The sequence below is a fragment of the Chiloscyllium plagiosum genome, unplaced genomic scaffold, assembly GCF_037043375.1.
Source record: "Chiloscyllium plagiosum isolate Xiang-an unplaced genomic scaffold, Cpla_swu_hap1 HiC_scaffold_34, whole genome shotgun sequence".
Classification (NCBI taxonomy): Eukaryota; Metazoa; Chordata; class Chondrichthyes; order Orectolobiformes; family Hemiscylliidae; genus Chiloscyllium; species Chiloscyllium plagiosum.
The window spans coordinates 23,856,137-23,872,668 of NW_028270172.1; the positions used below are offsets into that span (position 1 = coordinate 23,856,137).

The 16,532-nt window shown below is 41.5% G+C and overlaps 1 protein-coding gene across 1 annotated transcript; it reads right to left on the reverse strand.

Annotated features, from left to right (window-relative positions):
- Positions 1-834: 834 nt before the first annotated feature.
- LOC122564293 (leucine-rich repeat-containing protein 14B-like) lies at positions 835-13,494 on the reverse strand. Its single transcript, XM_043718967.2, has 2 exons — positions 12,538-13,494; positions 835-4,970 (listed from the first exon to the last, which is right to left on the reverse strand). Exons 1-2 carry the CDS (start codon positions 13,440-13,442, stop codon positions 4,325-4,327), a joined length of 1,551 nt encoding a protein of 516 aa, XP_043574902.1. The 5' UTR covers positions 13,443-13,494; the 3' UTR covers positions 835-4,324.
- Between the last annotated feature and the right edge of the window lie 3,038 nt (positions 13,495-16,532).

The following is a 16,532-nucleotide window of genomic DNA, read 5'->3' on the forward strand; positions in this document are numbered from 1 at the left end:
CAGCATCTGCAGACCTCACTTTCTCCTCGATAATATCAGAAGCTACCCTTGATAACTTTGCCAGGGCCCCCAACTGCAAAGTGCCTCCATTAATTTGACTTGACTGAGAGTTCCTTAGACTTTGAGGCATGGCCTTGTTTGAGGCACATGCAGTGTCCTTGTGTGTGAGATTAACACAGCAAGGTAACATACAGCAACATGTCCATTCTCGTGGCTGATCATTGCTGGCAAGTGCAACGAGTTGCTTGGTTTTGTGTTTGCACTAAAAGGCAAGGCAAGATAGATGCATGGTGAGCCGGTAACTCTGGACGAGAGGACCAAATGTGAAAAGGCAGGCAAGACCAAGTAGGGATGCAGTGAGCATTGAAGTAGGTGGAAAGTGAACATGAGAGGATCTAGCAGAGACCTTTGAGATGCAGCATGATTGAATGCATAGGATGGGTGCCTGTTCCTGTGCTCAAAGTGTCCTGGCAGCAACTTTCCAATAAAGCGTGCTGGTGTGCTTCAAAGGCAGATTCGTATTGTAAGAGGATCAGGGATAGACCATGAAAATGCTCGGCTGGTATATATCAGATGCCGATGTTGGTGTGCGTATGTGTATGTATGTGTATATATTTTATATATATATAATATATATACACACGCACGCAGCCCATGGAGCTCATAATATCCCATAAATAAAATAAGACATTTTATAGGCTTCCCTCATTTAGTTCCTTTAGTGTTAACTCACTAATGCTGACAGCCTGCAGACAAGTCACATGACGAAGTCTCCAGAAACAAATTTAATCATAGTTTGTAACTCTAACAATTCACAGAAAGAAGTTTTAAAAAACAGCATTGAAAGGAAGAGGACACTGTGTGAAAGGATGTAAGTTTTTAATATCTTGCGCATTCACAACAAACATTGATGATGCATACACTTTTCATGGTGCTCTGTTCACCTAGGCAATGAGAGGAAATAGCTTGCTTTTAAAAGATAAAACTCACAGTGCAGCTTCATGTCTGTTTTTGAAGTCCTCTGATGGTCAAGTGTCAGCTACACTTCAGAAACAGTTTGAAAGCATTTTGTTTTCATACTCAGCTGACAGGAACTGGGCTTTATTATTCAAAAAGCCTTTGTATGCACAAAGGAACTACAGATTGTGCCGTTGCTTGCTCATTTTTGCAGTCATTCTCCAGCACAAATGATACATCAGCATGGTTTGGCATAGATTAGGTTGCCAACTCCAACTAACTGAAACCGTTGAGATTTCACATCATGGCCTTATTAAAATGAACCGTGTTTTCCCATTTCTGATTGTTTTGCAGCTAATTAACAGAAGTGTTTCAAGAGAATTATACATCATTGGAGGGATGGTGATTGCACTGGAGAAGGTACAGAGGGGATTTTCCAAGATGTCGCCTAGGCTGGTGAGTTTTAGTTATGAGGAGCGATTGGACAGACCGGGCTTGTTTTCCTTGGGTCAATGGAGACTGAAGGGGACATGATTGAGATGTGTAATATTATGAGGGGCACAGAAAGGATAGACAGGAAGGAACATCTCCCCTTAGTGGAGGAATCAATGACCGGGGACATAGATGTAAGGTGAAGGGCAAGAGGTTTGGAGTGGATGTGAGGAAAACATTTTTCACCCAGAGGGTGGTGGAAATCTAGAACTCAACATCTATAAAGGAGCTAGAGGCAGAAGCTCTCATAGCATTTGAGAAGCATTAAGATGTGCACTTGAGATGTCAAGGCACACAAGGTTATGAACCAAAATGGCATTAGAAAATTAGGTTGTTGGTTTTGACTGATGCAGACTCAATGAGCTGAAGGGCCTTTCACTGTGCTGGAGGTATCTATGACTCTATGCTTAAATGCAAAATGTTTTTAATGCCCTTATGCATGATCAAGTTGCCTCTTAGGTCCCTTTTAAATCTTTCCCCTCTCACCTTATAGCTATGCCCCTAGTTCTGGACTCACCCACCCCAGGGAAAAGTACTTTGGCTATTCATACCTATCCATGCCCCTCATGATTTTATAAACCTCTATAAGGTCACCCCTCTGCCTCCAATGTTCCAGGACAAACAGCCCTAGCCTATTCAGCCTTTTCCTCTAACTGAAACTCTCCAAACCTGCAACATTTTTTGTAATTATCTCTCTGCCTCATTTAATCCTTTCACTTGTTATTCAACTGTTGTCTCTTTACTCACACTGTCTGAAATTCTTGATGACCTGCAGAGACCTATTATTTGCCCTGTTGACACTCTGCTCACACCATTTGTATGATCTTTTGATCCTCTGCCCATTACTCTCTCCGCCTATAATTTCTGTGCCTGTGTGTTCCTCTCTCATTTCACCTGCAATGTTCTGAAAACTTCTGATTTCAAATAAACCTGTTGGACTATAACCCAGTGTCATCTGACTTCTGACCTTTTGGAAATCTAAATACACTGCGTATACTGATCCACACTTTATCCACCTTACTTGTTATATCCTTAAAGAACTTCAATAAATTGTTCAAACCCAATTTCCATTCATAATGCCACACTGACTGTACTTAATAGTATTATGATTTTCTAAATGTTAGCCTAATGAACATATCATTGCTTTCTGTCCCCCTTCTTTCTTGAATACAGGCGTTACATTTGTTCTTTTCCAGTCCACTGGAACCTTTCCAGAATCTGGGGAATTTTGGAAGACTACACCCAATGCATCCATTATCTCTGCAGCCATTTCCTATAATGTAGGTCATCAAGACTAGACTTGTCAGCCTTTAGTCTAGCAGTTTCCCTAATAGTTTTTTTTCCCCTAACAATAATGATTGTTTTAAGTTCCTTCTTAAGGTTTGCTATACACAGGATGTTTTTAGTGCCCTCTACCGTAAACACAGAGACAAAATGCTTATTCAAAGACTTTGTCTTTTCATTGTTTCCCATAATTATTTCCCTAGTCTGACCTTAGAGTCATAAAGTTATGGAGTAATACAACATGGAAACAGATCCTTCGGCCCAACTTATCCATGCTGACCAGGTATCCTAAATTGAACTAGTCCCATTTGCCTGTGTTTGGCCCATATCCCTCTAAATCTTTCCTATTCATGAACCATTTCTAAATGATAATACACACTTTAACTATTCTCTTTCGTTTTTATGCAGTTGTAGAAAGCCAATTGTTTGATGTTACATTTCTTAATAGATTACCTTCATAATTTAATTTCTTCCTCCTAATTATGATTATTTCTTATCCTTTGCTGACTTTTATGAATTCTTTCAATTCTTCTAGCTGGCTACAAATTGTCACAGCAATGTGTTTTTTTTTATTTGACAGCATCTCAAACTTTCTTAACTAGCAGTGGATAATTCATCCTTCTCAATTACCCTTCTTTTTAAATGAAAGATAACTATTTTGAGAGCAAAGCAAGATTTCCTTAAAGGCCTACCACTGCTTAGCTACCACCTTACCTGTTAATCCATTCTCCCTGTCCACTGTAGGCAATTCTGTCTTCTTATTTTTGTAATTGCTTTTATTTAAGTTTAACACCTTGGTTTTAGGCTCAGAGTTCTCACCCTCAAGATGATTGTAAAATTTGTTCATGTTATGATCACTTTTCACTCAAGGACCCTTTATCATAAGATCATTGATTACTACTGTGTCGCTATGTAATACCAGTAGCCTTTCCCGGTTTCAGATGTATTGTTCGAAACAACTATCCCAAATATGCTTGATGAATTAACCTTGAAAATGACAATTTGAAAATTCCATTGTGAAATCTGTACAAATATTGAAAATGTCCATAATTATTGGACCAAATGTTAACCAGAACAGGATGTATAACCCAGCTACTCTTTTTGAAAAGTCTTGTGGATCTTTTATACCCATCCAAGTGAATATAGTGATGGCATTGACCAATTAAGCATTATTAGGTCTTGAGCATGAAATGACATCTTACATGGAATGTCATTGAATACTTAGTCCATGGTGACAAGGGTAAAGTGCTATGAAAATCTTGAGAACAAGAAATGAAAGGTAAATCAGTTAGGTAATTGCAAAATTACACTTATGTCTCACTGATCTTTCAACAACTTTCCGAATTATTGCTGTCATCCAGTCCTCAATAGCTCTTACTTCTGCTCTTTCCCTATAGCTGTGTAAATTTTACTTGCCTAGATATACATCCAATTTCCTTTTGAAGGTAATCGCCTAATCTGCCTCTACCACCCATTTATGGCAGTGCGTTTCAGATTTTAACAACTCAGTGCAAAACTATTCTATTCCTTGGTTATATTGCATAAAATTATAATCATCATGTTTTACCACTCTTTTTTTTTGCATAATGTGCTAATCCACTTGTTTCAAAGCAGTTAAAAGATTGGAAATAGCATCTGTGAATGACTGAAGCAATACAACACTAAGTTCATTACACGTCTCTTGAATGTTGGAATCAAAACTACCAAAAAGTGGAGTTGATGCAACAATATCATATCGATTGGCCTGGGACAATATCATCATTAATTCTTGGTTAATCTCTGCAAACCGTTCCCTATCATATTTCACCAGATTCTCATCAGTCAGTGGGTAAGTGAAAGTTGGTGGGTAACAGTCTTTTGGAACCGGAAATTCAACTTTACAAAGCAAGGGCAGCACAGTAAACAGTTGGAAGAGGCGGCGAAGGGATCTCGAAGTGAGTGGATTCCCCAGGAAGCTGAAAAGTGTCAACTTTTTGCAGGGCTCTAAGGCTAACAGTAACAAGTTGACATGCTCATCGCTGATGTTGCATTCCTCTAGAGTCAGGCTCCTCAGAGTGCGGGATGCACGACCAAGTAACTTGAAGAAAGTTGATGGGAATAGGTCAGCGACACTGTGCCCACTTAGGTCCAGCACTTCCAGGTATTCAGCATGCAGGCTGTTGGCCAGGTAGGCCATATCAGCATGATTCAGGCAGCAACTGGACACATTTAAGGAGTGCAGAGGAGTTTTCAAAGGGCTGGAGAGACACAAGGTTAGAAGAGAGAACACAATTACAATTCAAATCAATAAAAAAGAAAGGTGCTGCATTAATGCAGCATCTTTTACAACCCCAAGGCATGGTACAATGCTTTAGAATCCCAAAAGTATTTTATGAAGTGCAGTTACTGTGTCATCTTAGAAATGTAGCAGCCAATTCCAGCACAGGCTTGAAAGGTTAGATGGTCCATTCCTGTTCTCATGCACAGCAAGATCCCATAAACTGCTCTGTGAGCATAGCAAAATAATCTGAATTTTTTTCGATGAGGGGAAAAGTATTTGTCAGGTATGCCAGTTATATCTCACTTGCTCTTCCACAAAATAGTGCCCCATAAAACTTTACATCAAGCTGAGAGGACAGAAAGGGTCTCAGCTTAATGCTTCATTTGAAAGACTATATCTCCGGTAATGTAGCACTCTCTCAGTTATGCAATTGGATGGCAGCCTTGCTGAGCTTACTTAAGCCCTAGAGTGGGATTTGAACACACAGCTTTCTCAGATGAGAATACTACCTGCTGAACTATAGTGTCGTCATCTTCTTATCACATTCTTATGATACCCCCAGGTTCTTAAGTGTCAATTGATTATTTTTCGAAGCATGGTCATTGTTATAAAGTAGGAAATATGACAGCCAAATTGCCTACAGAAAGCTCCTACAAATAGTGATAAGATAAGTGGCTAATTAATTAATTATTTATACAAGCTGGTCAAGAGATAAATGTTGCAGAAGACAACAGAAATGGTGATGACATGTCATCATCGACCAGAAAGATTAACTCAGTTTCTGTCCAATAGTGCTGCCTGCACTGTATAATAATATTTCCAGTCCTCCTGCTTTGTTTCAGATTGTCAGCTTCCATAATATTCTGGTTTTTTTTAATCAGAACTTCCATGCTTTTCTTCAAAATAGTGCCATGGGATTTTTATTGCCCGCCTGAGACAGCACGCCAAACCTTGGTTGAAAAGTTTTATTTCACTTTACAGACAGTACATTCATAACTTTAATCCATCTAAATCTTTGCAAATAATCTCAAAATGTTTGGCCTGCCCTGCTTTTTTCAATATGGCATGGTGTCAATTTTTGTCTGATTATATACTCCTGAGAAGTGCCTTCAGGTATTTTATTATACTGAAGTATAAATGGAAGTAGTTGTTGTTGAGCATTGCCAATAATTTCTCTTCCATTCTAGCCAAGATTGGCTGCTGCAAGGAGCACTTAGAGGTAAAAGAAAAGTCTAATCCAGACAACCTGTCATTGTCAAATTATAGACTTTAGCCGATGCGATTCACTCCGGTGGATACTGCACAGACTATGGGCCATGACAACATTCCAGCAGTAGTACTGAAGGCTTGTGCTCCCGAATGGCAAGTTCCCCTCTAAGCCATTCACCTTTCCAACTTGGAAATATATCACCATTTCTTCACTAACATTGGGTCAAAGTCTGGAATTCTTTCCCTCATGGCATTGTGGGTCAACCCACAGCAGGTGGACAGCAGTGGTTCAAGAAGGCAACTCACCATCATCTTCTGAAGGACAACTAGGAATGGGCAATAAATGCTGTCCAGCCAGTAATGCACATATCTCACAAATGAATAATAATAAAAGGAAGCATGTGCTTGGTGTTTTTCATGGAATGTGGGCATTGACAGCTGGGCTGGCATTTATTGCCTATCCCAAATTGCCCTTCAGAAGGTGATGCAACCCATTTGGTGTCAGTTGACCCACAATGCCATTAGGGAGGAAATTCCAGGATTTTGAATCAACTGAAGAAGTGACGATTTATTTCCCAGTCAGAAGGGTAGGTGGTTTGAAGGGGAACTTGCAGTTGGTGATGTTCCCATGTCTCTGCCACTTTAGTTCTTCGAGATAAATGTGATTGTAGTTTTGGTGAGGTGATGCACTTTGGGAAGAGTACCAGGAAGGCAGAGTACTGGGTCAATGGAAAGATTCTTGGTATCTTGAATGTGCAGAGGGATCTTGGAGTCCATGTGCATAGATCTCTGAAAGTTGCCACTCAGGTGGATAGTGCGGTTAAGAAGGCATACGGTGGGTTAGGTTTCATTGGTAGAGGGATTGAGTTCCGGAACCACGATATCATGCTGGTGCAGCCGCCCTTGGAATATTGTGTACAGTTCTGGTTGCCCCATTACAGGAAGGATGTGGAAGCATTGGAAAAGGTGCAGATGAGATTTACCAGGATGTTGACTGGTCTGGAGGGAAGGTCTTATGAGGAAAAGCTGAGAGACTTGGATCTGTTCTCATAGGAAAGAAGAAGGCTAAGGGCGGGATTTGATAGAGACATACAAGATGATCAGAGGATTAGATAGGATAGACAGTGAAAGACTTTTTCCTAGGATAATGACGTCAGCTTGTACGAGAGGGCAAAACTACAAATTGAGGGATGATGGATTTAAGTCAGATGTCAGAGGTAGGTTCTTTATGCAGAGAGTGGTATGGGCGTGGAATGCCCTACCTGCTAATGTAGTCAACTCAGCCACATTAGGGAGATTTAAATAATCTTTAGGTAAGCACATGGGATGATTTTGGGATAGTGTAGGGGGACGAGCACCACCAAGGGCTGAAGGGCCTGTTCTGCGCTGTATTGTTCTATGTTCTGTGTTCTATGGCAGGTGCTGTCTAAGAAGCTGTGGTGAATTTATACAGTGCATCTTGCAGACTGCAGCTGAAATAACTGCACAGAGGTCGGTATCCCATCACCAAATCAGCCTCTATTTCCACGTGGAGAGTCCTTGATACTGATTTAGCTCCCTCCGAGCCAGCTCAGAGTGAACGGAATCTCTGACACTCCTGTTTATATCTGTCAGACAGTGTTTCCTGGCTGGACCTGATTAACAGCCCCAATCAGGGAACTCATATTCTATGTGGTCCACCTGGCTGGCCCCGTTACAATCACTGCAGGACCCACTGCTTCTACTGAGCATTGCTGGAGGAAGAAATTGAATGCTAATGGATGTGGTGCCAATCAGGTGGACTTTGTCCTGTGTGGTGTTAAGCTTCTTAAATTGGTGCAGCTGCACGCATCCAGGCAAGTGAGGGCTATTTAATCACATTCCTAACTTGTGCCTTGCGGGTGGTGGACAGGCTTTGTTGAATCTGAAAGTTAGTTACTCATGCAGAATTCCTAGCCTCTGTTGGAAATTTGTCCTAGTTTTTGTAGCCACTGTATTTATGTGGCAAGGCCAATTAGTTTCTGGTCAATGGTAACTCCCAGCCTCTGGCTAGTGTGTGTTCAGTGATGGCAATGTCATTGAATGTCAAGGGGTGATGTTTAGATTCTCTCTCGTTGAATATGTTTATGAGCTGGCACTGTCTGATATGAATGTTTCTTGCTACTTATCAGTCTAAGCCCAGATGTTGTCCAGGTCTTCAGACATTTGGATACTGCTTCGGTATGTGAGGAGTTGTGATTGATGCTGAAGATTGTGCAATCAGTGAACATTCCCACTTCTGACCTAATGATGGAAGAAAGATGATTGGTGAAGCAATTTTGTGATAGTCTTCCCCTGAAGACATCCAAGAAGCCAGATATAAAGGTTATGACTTTTTAAACCAGCTGTCTTGATCCTTGTGGTTAACCAGAATTCCTTGCATGAAACCTGGTATCAAATATCTACCACAATGAGACTCTGGCCAGGGAGTTCAAACTTTTGCTAAGGCTTGGTAATTTCAAAGCTGACAAGCCGGCATTCAGAGAGAAAGGAGGAGTCCACTGTAGCATGGTGTTCTGTGCAGAAATTACAGCCCCATAGTTACCCGAATGGAACCGGTGAAAACCAGCGTCTATGCATTTGTGGTTCCAACTACGATGCAACATCAAATGGTTTATGTCTCAATGACCACTGAAATGTGCACAGCTTCCACTGACAGCCTGAGTACTGCAGTGGAAGTGCAGATTGAACTCAAGCAGTACCACCAGCTGTCATACAAGCTCAGACTGCTGCGATCGTGGCTCTATACGCTAGCATTCAAAGGCATTTGCAGTATATCCCAGCAGCCCAGCAATCTGCACTCTACTGGATTACAAAGCTTGCTTGAGGCACGACCCTAAGCGACTGGTAGCTGCTCACTGAAACTGTTCCCTCTCTGGCTGACAGTGCTCGTGCTCCCACTTCTGCTGCTCTGTGCATGACCTTGCTATTGTCTGTCAGCCGACCAACTCAGACTGTTACACACCTGCCAAGATGGTGCAGTCTGCAGCCAAGCTATTTTGGCTTGAGTTTGTCCTCCAAGGCCATCTGCATCTCTCCCACTCAATGTCAGCCACCTTCCAACAGCATGGTATATCCAATGAGAAACCATTGTGGAGTAGCACTAGAACATAGAACATAGAACATAGAACACAGAACAATACAACACAGAACAGGTCCTTGAGCCCTCAATGTTGCGCCGACCTGTGAACTATTCTCAGCTCGTCCCCCTACACTACCCCAAAATCATCCATGTGCTTATCTAAGGATTGTGTAAATCTCCCTAATGTAGCTGAGTTGACTACATTAGCAGGTAGGGCATTCCACGCCCTTACCACTCTCTGCGTAAAGAACAGGTAACAATGCACAGCAGACAAACACTAGGGGATACACAATGGTATTTGGTTTAAAGTTTGATACATGGTTTCATTTATAAATTTAAATAGAACTGTTTCTTTTATATTTAACTTTCATTAGCGAGGTTTTTGAAGATTTGTAACTCAGGTTGAGGTTTTGGATGTAGGTTTGCTCGCTGAGCTGGAAGGCTCTTTCCAGACGTTTTGTCACCCTACTAGGTAACATCTTCAGTGGGCCTCAGGTGAAACACTGCTTAAAATTCCTGCTTTCTATTCATATGTTTGGGTTTCTTTGGGTTGGTGATGTCACTTCCTGTGGTGATATTATTTCTTGAAGTCACTTCCGGTTCCTTTTCTCAGGGGGGTGGTCGATGGGATCTAACTTGATGTGTTTGTAAATAGAGTTCTGGTTAGAACACCATGCTTCTAGGAATTCTTGTACGTGTCTTTGTTTGGCTTGTCCTAGCATGGATGTGTTGTCCCAGTTGAAGTGGTGTCCTTCCTCATCCATATGTGAGGATACTAATGAGAACTTTCATTTAACTTTCATTTTTGCATTGTGACTCAATGGATGTTGTGATGACCAGTACTGGACTGAAAATCCTGTTGGTAATAATGTACCATAGAAATATTATGGCACAAAAAAAGGCCATTCAGCCCATCATGTGTGCACCAGTGGAGGAAACTAGCTACCCATTCTAATGTCACTTTCCATAAGAGGGCAGAAACAGTCCATATGAATGGAGGGCACACAGCAGCCTTTTAAAGATGGAGCAGGTGCAAGGAAATCTTTTGCAAGTGATCTGAGTGACAAGTTATTCTGGGAATGACACCTGATGGGATGAGGCTAGAATTAGTCATGAAATAGAGCATGGGGACGAGCTGAGATAGTTAATATGACAAGTTGGATCAGGATACTGTGAAATAACTCACTAGGTCTCTTAGAAAAGAACTTAGAAAGTCGTTGGTTCAGCAACTTTGTTCAAGAAGGATAATAGAGATTTTCTGCAGTATCTAAAATTCACGTCACTTGTCAAGGATCAATAATGCTGGCATCAGGACAAGACATAATGATAGAAAAAAGAACAAGTGCGTATATCATTCCCTTTCTGCTTTTAGGTATCCTCAATAACTTCAGAGCCAATGATATTTACAATGATGTCACAGTTCTAATATAAGAAACATAGCTGTCAGTTTGTAAACAGCATTGTAATAATGACCAGATCATTTGCTTTTTGATGCTACCTGAGGAATAAATAATTATAAGCAAATTATAAATAATAATAAATAATTATCCCTCCTTTTTTTTATTGAAATAGTACCATGGGACATGTCTGAGAGAGCAGACAGGGACTTGATTTGGCATTTCACTTGAAAAATGAAGCTTCTGACAGATTAGATTCCCTACTGTGTGGAAACAGGCCCTTTGGCCCAACAAGTCCATACTGACCCTCTGAAGAGAAACCCACCCAGATACATTTCCCTCTGACTAATGCACTAACACTGTGCGTAATTTAGCATGACCAATTCACCTGACCTGCACAGAGGAAACCAGAGCACCCAGAGGAAACCCGCACAGCCACGGGGAGAATGTGCAAACTCCACACAGACAGTCGTCTGAGGCTGGAATCTAACCTGGGTTCCTGGCGCTGCGAGGCAGCAGTGCTAACCATTGAGCCACTGTGCCGCCCCTGTGAGGCACTCCCTTGGCACTGCCCTGGGGAATTCACTTGGAGGTTTTACTCAGGTGTCTGCTATGGGTTTGCAATCATCACCCTTCTGCCTCAGTACAACCCATTGAGCCAGAATTGACAACTATGTAGCCCTCAAAGGAGGTGTGACCATTAAATCAATATACATTAATGTAATTCAAACATTATTTTAATATCAAGAGCTCTCGTTTTTATTTCCTACATGATCAGCAGGAAGATGTAATTGAAGTAAAATTAATATTATATTGTTCTATTGGACTTTATAGTGGAAATATTGGAAGTGTGCACCAATGTACGTTATTGCATATACAGTACAATAAAATATAAAAATTACTGGTGGTACTATCATCAGTTAAACTGGTTTAGCAGTGAATGTGTTTTTCAGAATAGTAAAGGGAAAACTTGAAATGAGGCCCAAAATCCCTGAGTCACAAATGGTCATGAGTGTGACGATAAAACTGTTGGAAATTGCACCAGCGTATAAAGGTTTCAACCAGTATAATGCCAGTTAGTCCATCAAATTTTCCTGTCACTCATGATAGCCAATGCATCAAGTAAAATTTTCCTATTCCCTATTATTCTGCAGCCATGTAATTTCCTGGGACAGATGCAGAACGGACAAAGAATAGAATAGAATCCATAGAATGTAGATGCAGGCCATTCAGCCCATCAAGTCCACACCAACCCTCCAAAGAGCATCCCACCCACCAACCCTGTAATCCTACATGGCCAATCCACCTAACCTGCACATCTTTAGACTGTGGGAGGAAACAAAGCACCTGGAGGAAACCCACATAGACATGGGGAAAATGTGCAAACTCCACACAGTCACCTGAGGCTGGAATCAAACCTGGTTCCCGCCTCTATGAGGCAGCAGTGCTAACCACTGCGCCACCATGCCGCCCAGAAGGAAAATGATATTACAGAAAATTCATCTTTGGCCTCTCTCAGACGATCATAACAGATATTTTGAATGGAATGATTGTTGTTTGATTTAGGTGGCTCAAAGCTATGCAGAGAAATCTCATCAGTTTCACTGTGTGTAAAAAAATTTTAATAACAAAAGTCTTAGTCAATGCTATAAAATGTCTACTTCATTCTTATATTTTCAGCTTCCAAAAGCTTCTAGCAGTCAGCTGCAGCTTGTTTACATATCCTGCAGTTCACATCCAGACTTAACTGATCAAAAGCAATGGACATAAGAGACACATATTTCATCAAAGGTAGAACGATTGAACAATTGAATACTATAAGGGCCATCTGACCCTACCTGAGTATTTTACGTATTCGACCAGTGAGAGTGGAAAAAGCCAAGTTCAGTTCTGCAAGAAAGTTCAGTTCACTTAACCTCTCTCCAATTTTCACAAGCAGAGATTCATCTCCTTGTGTCATTCTGCGTACGTCAAAGGTCCTTGCTGGGAGTGTCAGTGACCTAAGCAATGGGAGTGGCACTTCACTCAAGAGGAAGTCAAAATGCTCCATTTCCATACGAATGTTGTGGACCAACTCTAATTTCTGCAGAGTCTCAGACTTAACCAGCTTGATAATATAAAACAACTTCCTCAACGCCAGGCTGTCAGCTCTGAATTCAACACATCTGATCTTCAGTGGGCACTGCCCCCTCAGCAACAAAGCCTCCACCACTACTTCATAGCTCCGCTGTGTCACAAACATGCTCATGAAGACCTCAACTGAGATGTCAGCTACCAAATCTTCCAGTTCACGGGCTTGTATCTCCACAAGCAAATCAAAACAGGTCCTTGCCATCAATTCAGTTCTCCCCCACCTCCCCAGAGCCTTTCCACAATCACAAGCCTGAAATTCAATATCATTGAGTCCCGTTAGGTCGACCACTTTGAGTCTCTTCGCATATGTGGCTGAACTATTCAGAACGTAGTCTTTCAGCCCTGTTAAACATGCTTGTAGACAAATTTGACATGTCCTGTTGCAGAGATCCTTCTCACAGTCCGCTGTCTTCCCCAAGAGTTTTGAGATATTGAATTCTGCCAATGGCCAGTTTTCCACCAAGTCGTGGAGCACTGTGGCCTGCTCCTGTAAATAGCTCGCTTTGAAGAGCAGAGGGTACAAGTTTTGTGTTACATGAACAATGCTTCTCTGAGCAACCTGGGCATCTGATACCAAGGCCTGGGCACTAATGAATCGTAAAGTCTTCATTATTTCCCGTTTCTGTTTGCTTTGCTCCTTTCAGTTTGTAATCCAAGGTAACCCACTGCGATCTGAGAAACGGAATGACTTGTCCACATTCTGTGTCGTGTATTTTTAGCAGCAGCTGCACAGTATCAGCTGCTCGGTCCGAGATGGGAATCATCCATGTCACGTGCACTAGCACATATTTATTTTTAATAATAACTGACTGCAGTGGTCAGAGAAAGTGCAACACTATTACAACTGTGACTATATTCTGTGATATTATCTAATGGGGAGCCACATCTATTAAATGAAGTGAAGATATTCTGTTGACTTGCTCAACATTGGTGCTGGTGTTCACAGTAGAGTACATCAGGTTTTCTGTTTAGGCATTCATATTGATCTCTGAATAATTCTGAATGTTGTGTTACAACCACAGATTGCATTTATATAGCATCCCTGTTGTGGAAAATATTCTGAAGTGCTTCATAGACATGGAATTGAAACAAAAACCCTATGCCAAATGAGCTACTAGGAGATCCAATCAATAACCCAATCAATAACTACAATATGACGTTAAAGGAGAACAGGGTTGTGGAGATTTGAAGAAATTTAATAAGGGAATTGCGAGGCACAAAGCCGTGGCTGCTGATGACTTAATATCTCATTCTGTTGTAGTCAAATGTTTTTCTTTCAGTCACTCAAACGTTCCCTCTCCTGAAGCTGCTGACTCATGTGGGATAAACTTTCCAGTATCTGTTGGTCTATTATAGATAACTTTTCCCAAGCGTGTTCATTCATTCTGGTGCTCCTTTCCTCAAATGCCTGTGTATCACAAGTGACACTACCATTGCAATGCCAGTCAGAGAGGTGTGGCAACTCATTTATCTGTAGCAAGATTGCATGAGATAGCCGCCTGGTTAATCTGTTTCTGGACTGTTAATGGATAATGTGGCACTGGAAAAGCACAGCGGTTCAGACAGCATTCAAGGAGCAGGAGAATTGACATTTCAGGCATAAGCCCTTCAACAGGAAACAACTGCTGTGCTTTTCCAGCACTACATTTATCAACTCTGATCTCCAGCATCTGCAGTCCTCACTTTCTCCTGTTAATGGATAGCCCTGACCCGGGTAGAAATACCCTTCAAGTAGCAGCATGTGCTCTTTTATGTTCATCTTAATCAATAAATGTATCTTTGGAAGATTACAACAACAGGTCCTATCTGCACAGTACTCCCTCAGTACAATATTGTTTCAAGGAGTCATAGAGTCTTACAGCACAGAAACAGACCCACATGAAATGGGGTTTGAAACCATAGTCATCTCAAATATTTGCAACAATGCTATTATTGAGTTGATATTCAAGAGATTTTTGTTATGAAAGTGAAGTGGACTCCAATAATAAAAGAACTTTATCAATGCACAACTCAGTCCCCAGTAAGAAATTGTTTGATTTTCATTCCCATTCATTGTGTTCTAATAGTCTTCATTTCCTTACTCCATTCTAAGTCAAGTTTCAGTGCAGCTTTATAATTATTGGTAGTTATAACATTCAGAAAGTATCACAGATAATCTACACGAGAGATAATCTAATTGTCCCTATCACTGTAAATACAATCTCCGCCTTTCCTCATGCTAAATCCAGTTACTAGATTAAAGCTATGACACACACAGCTCAGTTGATCAAGAATGATTGGTGGTGAATAAATATAGGAGACTGCTGCTGTTGGTCTCCTTTCCTGTATAACAGCACACAATGGCCAATGATTATTATATCCAGAAATTTAGATCCAATATTTAATTGAGGCTTTCAAAAAAGCTACGCACCTGTCAATCATCTTCATCTGAATAAAGTTGGAGAAAAAACACATTAAAAGAAAATAAGGAAGAGTTGCATCATCTTACATAGAATTTGTAGCACAGAAATAGACCATTCAGTACAGCCGGCTTATAAATAGAGCAGAGTTTATGGTTTTCTGAGACTCCTCTCACTTAATGGAAGGCAGGACTCACATGGTTAACAGTAGGGCTCTGGAGAGTGTTCCGAACAAAGAGACCAAGGGGTGCAGGTGCATAGTTCCTTGAAAATTGGGTTGCAGGTAGACAGAGTGGTGAAGAAGGCATTTGGCACACTTGCCTTCATTGGTCATAACATTGAGTTTAGGACTGGAGATATCATGTTGTGGCTGTACGGGACATTGGTGAGGCCACTTTTGAAATACTGTGAACAGTTGTAGTTGCCCTTCTATCGAAACAATGTTAAACTTGAGAGGATGCCGAGACAATTTACAAGGATGCTGCCAGAATGGGGGTGGGGGGGGTGGGGGGGTGGAGATGGGGAGGGGGTTGAGTTATAGTGTAAGGGTTAATAGGCTGGGGCTGTGTGGTGTAAAATTATGTCCCAATACATGTGTGAATCATAATGCAACACATGTATTGGGCCAAGCAGTGGAATGTGGTGAAAGGGTTAAAATTGTGTCCCAATACATGTGTGAATCTAACCGAAAATGGAAGGTGTCGCTTAGTCCCGTGTGAATCTTATTATACACCTTCCCGTGTGAATCTTCTTATCTGTATGTAACCAGAATGGAATGTGTTTTTTAGCCTTGCTCTGCTGTTCACATGAATGTTTATATCTGGAAAAGAGTATATCAGCTGGAAAAGTCTCCAGTTCGGTAGAGTCTGCTCCGGGGTTGCGTTTAACCGCCGAGCGTGGGTTGTTGGCAACCGCTCTACGAGAACTGACGGCTCCCAGTTCCGGTAACACGTAGAGTGAGTATAAACCAGACCCGTTGTAAGTACGAGACCTGGTTGTGGCGACGCTGCGGGGAATAAAACACTTATATTCTAGCAGACTCGCCTCTTGGCTGTTTGTTCTGTGTCAGACTACTTTCCTGCGAGCCTGGTCCTTGACCTTGAGAATTTTTTAAAACATTTTGGCGTAGCCGGCAGGATCAATCGCAATTGAGGAAAGATTTTGATACAGAACAATGTTTTGGAAAAAGGCTAAGAAACCAGAGGAACAAACTGTGGAGGTCCCGACCGTCCCGGGATGGCATGGACCGTGGCATGGCGTGGCAGTTTGTTTGAGAAATGGTGGGGGGCGACCGGAGAACT